Source organism: Aphis gossypii, unplaced genomic scaffold (genome assembly GCF_020184175.1).
Source record: "Aphis gossypii isolate Hap1 unplaced genomic scaffold, ASM2018417v2 Contig00580, whole genome shotgun sequence".
Lineage (NCBI taxonomy): Eukaryota > Metazoa > Arthropoda > Insecta > Hemiptera > Aphididae > Aphis > Aphis gossypii.
In genome coordinates, this window is record NW_026083175.1 from 23,815 (window position 1) to 34,423 (window position 10,609).

The following is a 10,609-nucleotide window of genomic DNA, read 5'->3' on the forward strand; positions in this document are numbered from 1 at the left end:
TTCAAAGAAATTACTATCAAATATTCTAATAGATTTATATTTTTCAGACCACCTAGTCTCACATAGCAATGGGATATTGGAAATTAATCGACGCCTTAAAATACTTTCTCTAAAGAATTTAATTGTCCCTATTGAATTGCGGATTTCAGGAAGGCTATTTTGGTCATTTACCACTAAATTTAATTTATGAGATGCGCAATGGAAAAAACATGCAATTGGATATTGTTTTTTTATTATAGCTTGAACGCCATTTTCTTTTCCACTCATTGTAGAGCACCAATCAAAACCTAATCCTACTAATTTTGACATATCTAGACTAACTCTATTTGTAAACTGGATTATGGATGATGCAATTGCTTCAGCATTCAGTTTTTGAAGCTCTACAAACCCTAGAAATTCTTCTTTTATATCATATGTTTGAGTAACATAATGCACTCCTATAGATAATTGCTCTTTACCAGCGATATCAGCTGATTCGTCGGCCATTAGAGAAAATGCCATTGAGTCATTTACACATTTTACAATTTTATTACATATAATATTACCACAAATACTTATCAATTCGTTTTGTATTCTATGAGATGTATATTTAGAATTTGATGAACATGTTTCAAAATATTTGGTTAGTACAGTATCTCCTGCTTCCATTCTTAATTTTAATAAGTCTTGAAAGTTTCCAGAATTTGATTCTTTACCTCTAATCGAAATGTCATGGGTTCCACAAAATATTAATGTCTGAGTGATTGATTTAAGGATTACTCGATTATCACTAATAATTTTGTGAGCAGCAGTGTTAATTTGTTCAAAAACATTTTTTTTCTTAAGTATAATAGTGTTCTTAAAAACTTTGCTGCTGTTGTAGCTTCAGTGTGCCATCTGGACGATACGTGTTTTTTTGCTTCATCGTGTATTTGATAATATTTTTTAAATCCTGTTTTAATAAATGAACCAAATTTCCAACTCTTCAATGTTGGACAAAATAAAACACAATATTTGCATAAAATTCCTTTAATGGTTGGTGAATATACCATCCAAGGATATCTATCCAAATGTGACCATACAAAAGGTCCTCGTTTAGCACCAGGATCTAAGTCTTTCTTAAAATTATAGTTTTTATCAGGTTTAAAGGGTGATACTAATAATTTGTACTTTAAATCATCTGTAATTGAATGAACTTCTATATAACAACCAATATCAAGATTAGGTGCGCTCACTAAAAAAATATACATACGACATATATTTAAAATGATTTGTTCTTAATTCTTATTAACATAAATATTATACTACCTACCATTATTAGAGTCCATAATTGTAGTATCATAAATAGTATCAGACTTAGCAGTATCATAAGCATTACAAGCATCAACTTCTTCAACTATTAAACAATTTGCGGTACCAACATTATCTATTCCAAGCAAAGCAAGCAAAATAAAAGTATGTTATATAAAAAATATTTAATGAAATATTATGATTCTTAACAATTACTAAACTACCAATTTTACATTAAATTCTTATTAAAGGTTATGTATGGTAATGTATGTTTTTAACGTTTTCGATAAATTAAAATTATACAATTTACATTTTATCAGAAAACAGCTCGTAAGCGAAATATTTTATATTATATTATATTTATTTTTATTTATTTGAATTTAAAAATACATAAATTTGAATTATACAATAATATTTGAATTAGAGGGAAATGCATGGGAGTTTTTGAATTTCAATGTTGGTATACTTGCATTCCAGTTCTTCCCTGATTTATGCGTTTATTCCATGAAAAATTATGAAATGGATCTACAAAAAATTTTTCCTGCGATTAATCGTTCGTCACATACACACTGAGATAGATAAGAATATACTGGAGCGCAGACTTGCCTATGCTCGTATGTTACGAAAAACGGGCCGACGTATTTTTCGTTACCCCCACTCCTGTATGGCAAGAAATTGAACTGCCATACCAATAACATTGAAAGATTACACATTTTAACTTGACACAACTCTGGGATAAATGGTCGTATTACGTTAACTTTGGTATCAAAATTTTTGTTTTTATGTGTACTTCAAACTTGTATTTACAAAAAATAAAAATAAAAACTCTGAACATTTTTATTTATTTTTGTAATAACTCAGGTTTTTTGAGTGGGAATCTAGATATTAAAATTAGGGTTTTAAATTTTAATTGGATACTAATTTATATTTTATTACAATAGTTATAGAACCTATTAATTGCAATAAACAGCATGATTTTAAATTAAAAAATTAAAAATATATTTATCAAGACTATCTACATTAAATTAAAAATATAATAATTAGATAATATATTATTCACCTATGGAATTGAATAGTTTTTAATTTACTTTCCTTGTTCCAACTCTTTGTACATCTAAAGGCCGAACATGACAAAACCATTTTTATATGGAAATTAACTTAAAGTCTCAATTACCTTATATAATTAATAAAATGTAAAACATGTTATTAGTAAATACACAAAACAAAAATAGTGAATACTATGCATGAGATAAGTGTATTAGATTTTCTAATAGTAGTCTAATATTTCTAATAGTTAGCCACAACATCAGAAAACAATGCCTTTATTATGATAATTATTTTTATTTATTTCTATTATATGAAATTTTTTACCACCTTAAACATTTTTTAAAACTATATACAAATGACATCTATTTTATTTTATGTTATTTTTATTATGATTAATCTCTTATAGATACTTCAAATGTATATTTTATACCTATAATTTAAAATATTTGGTGTATTATTTTATTAAATATTATTATGATATAAAAGTAGTTACAAATTATTAAACGAATATTTTATATAATATATATTATAAATACATATGTCAAAAAAAGTGTTACATAATTAAGTTGATATAAAGGTACATTATAAAATTAAAAAAAAATGTATTTAGTTGGTACGGGGCTTTATTTCCAAGATTCATTATAATAAAATTATTAAAATTATATTTTTAATATTAATTTCATTAAATAATATAAATTATAATATGGTATCGCGTGATGAGTATTATACTATTTATACTACAGCGTGGGCAATTTTGTTTTTAATAAAAATGTTGTTCTGAGTTTTTATTTTTATATTTTGTAAATACAAGTTTGAAGTACACATAAAAACAAAAATGTTGATGATTTATCCCAGAGTTATGTCAAGTTAAAATGTGTAGTCTTTCAATGTTATTGGTATGGAAGTTCAATTTCTTGCCATACAGGAGTGGGGGTAACGAAAAATACGTCGGCCTGTTTTTACATCATAGTCCGCGCTCCAGTATATTCTTATCTATCTCAGTGCACATACACAATATTCAGTTCAACGATTAGATAACTGCAGACCACAAATAATCGATTGTAGTTGTTACTAACTTCAAATCACAGGATATCACGAAGTATATTTACATTTTAAAGAATATTAATAATAACACACCATTGTACCAATAATGATTTTTAGGATTTTAGGATATTTAATTTGGATATAATTATTTTAACTAACAGGAAAGCTAGAGGGGGGAGTTGTCCCCCCCTGCCCCTCCCTGCTGGCGCCCTTGACTTACGATGATACTGTTTCTCTTGCTCATTCAAATCAACAACTACAGACTCAGGGCATTGGATAGTAGTAGTAGAAATAGAATTATTTATCAAATCGGTTGAACTAATGCTGCATGATGGTGTTGGTGTATTAATTATTATTTCATCAAATAACTCTAATTCCTGTGATGAATTTGTCTCAACTATAATTGTACTAATTTCATAAAATTCATCGAGCAAACGCCGTCTTTTCGTAGAGTCACTCATTCTATCAAGTACCTACTGACTACTGTAGCACAAATCTGAGAAATACATTTAAATTTTTAACTGACATTTTTTACCAGATAGGCAGTAATAAGTTACGTTAATTAACTTAAAATTTACTAACTAATTATTATTAAATACAATTAACTAATAAGTCGAACAAACTGAACAGTACAAACAAATCTATATACGATTAAAATAGAACTATTATGAATAATAATAAGACTACATAAGAGTAATAACGTGTCTTTACAATTTTAATGCATGCAATTATGTAGTTGTTATAGCAGTAATAGCCAGTAAAGACCAAAGGGTCCATTTTTACGGCCCCCTCAATTTAGAATTTTTAAATTCTGTTTGTGCAGATCGTTTGTGCATCGTTAGTGCACAAAGTCCGGACGTTAGTGCACAAAAATTGTGGAGATTATCCCTAAATCAAATTCGGGGGGCCGTAGAAACGGCAGTCCCCCCGATTTGGAGTTTTTAAATTTTGTGTGTGCAGATCGTTTGTGCATCGTTAGTGCACGAGGTCCGGTCGTTAGTGCACAATTATTTCTGGAGATAAAGTTAAAACAAAGTCGGAGAGGGGGGTGTGGGCAAGGAAACGGCAGCCCCCTGATTTGGAATTTTTAAATTCTGTTTGTGCACGATACACCGTTATTAGCTTACAATTATTTTCTATTTATTACAAAAATTTGCAAATTCTTTAGGAAGTGAGGTAAAAATTTTATAACTCAATCCCAAATTGAATTTTTTCTATGAGTAGGTTGTTAGTTTTTTTTTATTGTTTTGTGTTTTTTATAGGTTTTTTTGAATTATCTATTATATAAAAATAAGTCCGGTTTTCCTCCCTGACGCTATAACTCCAGAACGCACGAACCGATTTCCACGGTTTTGCATTCGTTGGAAAGGTCTTGGGCTCAGTGAGGTTTATAGCAAAGAAAATTCTGGAAAATTCAGGAAAAATTCAACAGAAAAGTGGGGAAATCGTTTTTCACATACAGCGCCATCTATTATACATAGCATGTACTTCAAACCAATAGCAACGGTGCGTGATAAAGTGTGTGACAGATAGTCATTATTCTCTGCTCAGTTAATTTCATTTAAGCTCAGTGTAAATTATGTGGATCGTGCATTTGAAGTTAAATTCAACACTCTGTCCATAGTCCAAAATGCCTAGAGAACGACGTGCGAACATCGGCCGCCGCACAAGACATGCAAGCCAGCAACAAGTCTATTCAAGGAACTTAAGAGAAGAAAGATAAAATATAATAAGAGAAAATGACCGATTGAGACATCGCGTGAGCACACGAAGATCATTGGCATCATACAATCGCTTGGCATTCCAATATGATCCCACTGCGAACTACAGTGATGATGAAAATTTGGATATTGGACGAATGACGACTATATGCCGATATTGCAATGCGGTAAAGTTCAAAAGAGAAACGGTTGGATTGTGCTGCGCAAGTGGAAAAGTCAAACTGGATCCATTACTTACACCACCACAGCCACTGAAAACATTGTTTGATGGAAGTGATCCCGATTCCAGCCATTTTCTTCAACACATCCTTGAATACAATACTGCTTTCGCATGACTTCCTTTGGAGCTAATATCATTCGAGAAGGCGGCTTCATGCCGACTTGCAAGGTAAAAGATACAACACACATAACCAACACATAATTGCAACACATAACAACTTCATATACACCACACACTACACCATCACACGATTTACAATGTATTCATGAACAAATTTTAATGATTATTTGCAATTACAGATACAAGGTCAAATATATCATTTGCATGGTTCAATGGTGCCAACACCAGATGAACCGCATCAATTTCTGCAAATATATTTCATTTCGTCGATGGTGGATCAGCTGAACGTGCGGTGCAATATACAGGGAGCACAACAGTTAAAGAGACGAATTATTGAACAGTTGCAAGCATTTTTTCACGCTAATAATGCTGTGGTTAATATGTTCAAAACAGCATTGGAAAGAATGCCATCGGATACGCACAAATTTGTCATAAGAGCGGATTGTACTCCAACAGGTGAACATGTGCGAAGATTCAATGCACCCACCGTTAATGATGTTACTGCAATTATTGTTGGCGATCCAACTAAATCACGAGACATTGTCGTTCAGCGAAGAAGCAATATCATGCATCGTGTAAACGAGACACATCGTTTGTACGATGCGTTACAATATCCAATCATTTATTGGCAAGGGCAAGACGGATACGACATCACGTTGAAGATGGTCGATCCAATTACAGGTACAATATTCACACACTAATTATTTCCATTATTACTTTTATTGGTTTCCATTAACAATTCATTTAATTTTGCATTTTCAGGAGTATCAACGAATAATAAAAATCTAAGCGCAATGAATTACTATGCGTATCGTATGATGATTCGTACACATGAGGAGAATGTCATTCTGAAGTGCGGTGGGCTATTCCAGCAATTCGCTGTCGACATGTATGTCAAAGTCGAGACCGAACGTTTAGCGTTCATCAGATTCAATCAGCCAAAGCTACGATCTGAGGACTATATACACTTGCGTGATGCTATTCATTCAGATGGTGATGTTCAGAATATTGGACGACTGACGATTCTCCCATCAACTTATATCGGAAGCCCACGCCACATGCACGAATACGCTCAAGACGCTATGACGTACGTGCGAAATTATGGAACTCCGGATTTTTTTATTACGGTCACATGCAATCCGAAGTGGACGGAAATTGAACGCGAGTTGGAACCGGGTCAAAAACCGCAAGATCGCCATGACATAATCGCCAGAGTATTTCAGCAAAAACTCAAGGTTATGATGGATGTGCTTACTAAGTATCGAGTTTTTGGTGACACACGTTGTTATATGTACTCGGTGGAATGGCAGAAGCGTGGACTACCGCATGCTCATATCCTAATTTGGTTGCTGAACAAATTACATTCAAATGAAGTGGATGACATCATATCAGCTGAAATTCCTGATCCAGTCACTGATCCCCGTCTACACGACATTGTGACGACACAGATGGTGCATGGACCGTGCGGTGCATTAAATCCATTATCGCCTTGCATGGCTGATGGAAAGTGCACAAAACGATATCCGCGACCGTTAGTTGCTGAAACAGTCACAGTGAACGATGGATATCCAGTTTATCGTCGGCGTTCAAAAGAAGATAACGGTCGAACTATCAAAGTTAAAGTTCAAAATCAAGAGATTGAGATCGGAAATGAATTCATTGTACCATATTGCCCGCTGCTATCACGAATTTTCGAAACACATGCAAACGTTGAGAGTTGTCATTCGGCCAAATCAATCAAATATTTGTGCAAGTACGTCACAAAAGGCAGCGACATGGCTGTGTTTGGTATTGCGTCGGAAAATGTGAATGACGAAATCAGCAACTTCCAAATGGGCAGATACGTCAGTACTAATGAAGCACTGTGGCGATTATTGTCATTTCAAATTCATGAAAGATATCCCACAGTTGTACATTTAGCAGTGCATTTGGAAAATGGCCAAAGAGTTTACTTCACTGAGGCTAATGCGGCACAACGAGCTGAGAGACCACCATCGACAACATTGACTAGCTTCTTTGCAATGTGTGAAGCAGATCCATTCGCAGCGACGCTGATGTACGTTGAAATGCCCAAGTATTACACTTGGAATCAATCAACAAAGAAATTCCAACGTCGCAAACAAGGAACCCCAGTTCCAGACTGGCCACAGGTGTTTTCAACTGATGCACTAGGTCGTATGTACACTGTTCATCCTAGAAACGATGAATGTTTTTATTTGCGACTGCTGTTAGTAAATGTACGTGGACCGAAATCATTTGCGCATTTGAAAACTGTGAATGGCCACCAATGCCAAACATATCAAGAAGCATGTCAACTATTGGGTTTGCTGGAGAACGATTCTCATTGGGATTTAACACTTGCAGATTCAGTTGTTTCATCAAATGCGTACCAAATACGAACGCTGTTCGCAATTATCATCACCACATGTTTTCCTTCACAACCAATTCAGTTATGGAACAAATACAAAGACGCCATATGTGAAGATATCTTGCATCGCCTGCGTATTCAAACGAATAATCCTGACATCCAAATAACCGATGAAATCTACAATGAAGGATTGATTCTGATTGAGGATCAATGCTTGACTATTGCAAACAAGCTACTGATTGAAGTAGGAATGATTGCGCCAAATCGATCGATGCACGATGCATTCAACCAAGAATTAAATCGAGAGCTGCAATACAATGTTGATACATTGCAGGAATTCGTTAGAAATAATGTTCCGTTGCTGAATGAACAGCAAAACAAGTATACAAAACATTAATGCAAGCGGTGGACAATAATACTGGTGGTCTATTCTTCCTGGGCACCTGGGGAGGACACGGGAAAAAACATTTGTCATTTCATTGATTTTGGCCACTATTCGATCAAGATGTGACATAGCTTTGGCGTTAGCATCATCTGGAATTGCGGCGACTCTTCTAGATGGCGGTCGTACTGCACATTCTGCGCTTAAGTTGCCACTCAATTTAAACACAATTGATACTCCAACGTGCAATATTTCCCGATCCAGTGCAATGAGAAAATTGTTAATGCAATGCAAGCTCATTGTTTGGGATGAGTGCACAATGGCACATAAGAAATCACTTGAAGCACTTAACTTCACACTGAAGGATCTTCGGAGAAATAACAACATCTTTGGCGGCTTGATGATATTGTTGGCAGGCGATTTCAGGCAGACGTTGCCAGTAGTTCCCCGTGGAACGCCTGCAGATGAATTGAATGCTTGCCTAAAGTCATCACCTTTATGGAATAACGTAAAAACATTATCGCTAACCACTAATATGAGAGTTCAACTTCAAAATGATCAAAGTGCTGCACAATTTTCCAAACAATTGTTAGATCTTGGAAATGGAAAAGTTCCAGTTGATGCGACATCTGGATTAATTACTCTTACCAACGACTTTTGCCGATTTGTAGACACTCAATTAGTTCTTATTGAAAATGTTTTCCCAAACATTAGTGAGAATTATAAGAATTATGCTTGGTTAAGTCAACGAGCAATTCTTGAAGCAAAGAATAATGATGTCCACGCACTGAATTTCACCATTCAATCAAAAATTGCTGGCGATTTGGTGACATACAAATCCGTAGATTCAATAACAAATCCCGATGATGTAGTAAATTATCCAACGGAGTTTTTGAACTCTCTGGAGATACCAGGATTTCCACCACATAACTTGCAACTGAAAGTTGGTACAGTTATTTTGATACTGCGTAATTTGAATCCACCGCGACTTTGCAACGGTACTCGACTTTCGGTAAAGAGACTTATGCCGAATTTAATTGAGGCAACCATTATTAACGGAAAGTACGCAGGTGAAAATGTATGTATTCCTCGAATACCAATGATTCCGACTGATCTTCCGTTTGACTTCAAACGATTGCAATTCCCAGTTCGCCTTGCGTTCGCAATGACAATTAATAAGTCGCAAGGCCAATCGCTTAGTGTTTGCGGGATAAATTTGGAAAATCATTGTTTTTCACATGGACAGTTATACGTTGCGTGTTCACGAGTTGGGAAACCATCCGCTTTGTTTGTGTTAACGTCAGACCAAAAAACAAAAAATGTGGTTTACCAAAGAGCACTACAATGAAACAATTAAATAACACTTCATTTTAGTAGGTAATTGAAATGAATTTATTACTGTTGTGAAATGAAATAAATATTTTCCTTTTCAAATATATAACAAAAAAAATTTTTTTCTTTATCTTTTAATCACCAAACGAAATGTTACATAAAACGAATCTGGTGGCGAAACGGAGTTCGCCGGGTCTGCTATTATTATATAAATAGTAATATTTAAATAATTTTAAATTTAAAAACTGATATAAATTTGTTTTTACTCTTGGACGGGAGTTAATAGATATTTACTGCAATTTAAAAAATTAAATTTTGTTATAATATATATTATATTTTAATTGAATTATTGAAGTTTTAGTAATATCATTTCGTGATAGAAAAATTACAACAGAATACTATAAAAAAAACAGAAAACATAATATTTTGTATTAATTTTTTTAATTTTTCCAAAAATAAACCTGTAACTATTTTAAATTATTTTACCAAATCGAAAGTAATAATATAACCTCTACACAGCAATAATTACCCATTCCTAAAAATAGATCATATTATAATGAAATTAAACCGATATATTTTGAATATAATGTAACTTTATTATTAAATAAAAACATATTAAAATTAATAAGAATGAAAAATAAAATAAATAGGTCAGGTAAATATAATATAATGTTTGAACAAAATATAAAATATGTTTAATAATAATTACAAATAGTAATATAAGTATAATAAATTAAACAAAGCATTTTTTAGTATATATATATATATATATATATGTGGTAAATAATAACAATTCAAAATAATAATATTATTTAAAACGAAATAAATGGAAACTCATATAAGTACTTACTACACATAACTTAAAATAATAAAATATACATTCAAATTAAATTCACACAAAAAAAAAAAAAATAATAATAATTAAATACTAATAAATATATGTTTTTTTTCAATAAACAAAAATCGTAAGTTATTTTACACAAATTTAAATTGATACAACTATAACAGTCATTATTTTAACACAAAATTGTCAATATTATATTACATTTTTTAAAAGATTACTATTTAGAAAACATTAAAATTTGTATATTTACTTTTTTACTATC

General features: G+C 32.6%; 1 protein-coding gene across 1 annotated transcript; it reads left to right on the forward strand.

Annotated features, from left to right (window-relative positions):
- The first annotated feature begins 6,308 nt into the window (after positions 1 to 6,308).
- On the forward strand, positions 6,309 to 9,519 carry LOC126554699 (uncharacterized). Its single transcript, XM_050209746.1, has 2 exons — positions 6,309 to 8,170; positions 8,295 to 9,519. The coding sequence occupies exons 1-2, from the start codon at positions 6,309 to 6,311 to the stop codon at positions 9,517 to 9,519; spliced, it is 3,087 nt and encodes a 1,028-aa protein (XP_050065703.1).
- Positions 9,520 to 10,609: the final 1,090 nt, after the last annotated feature.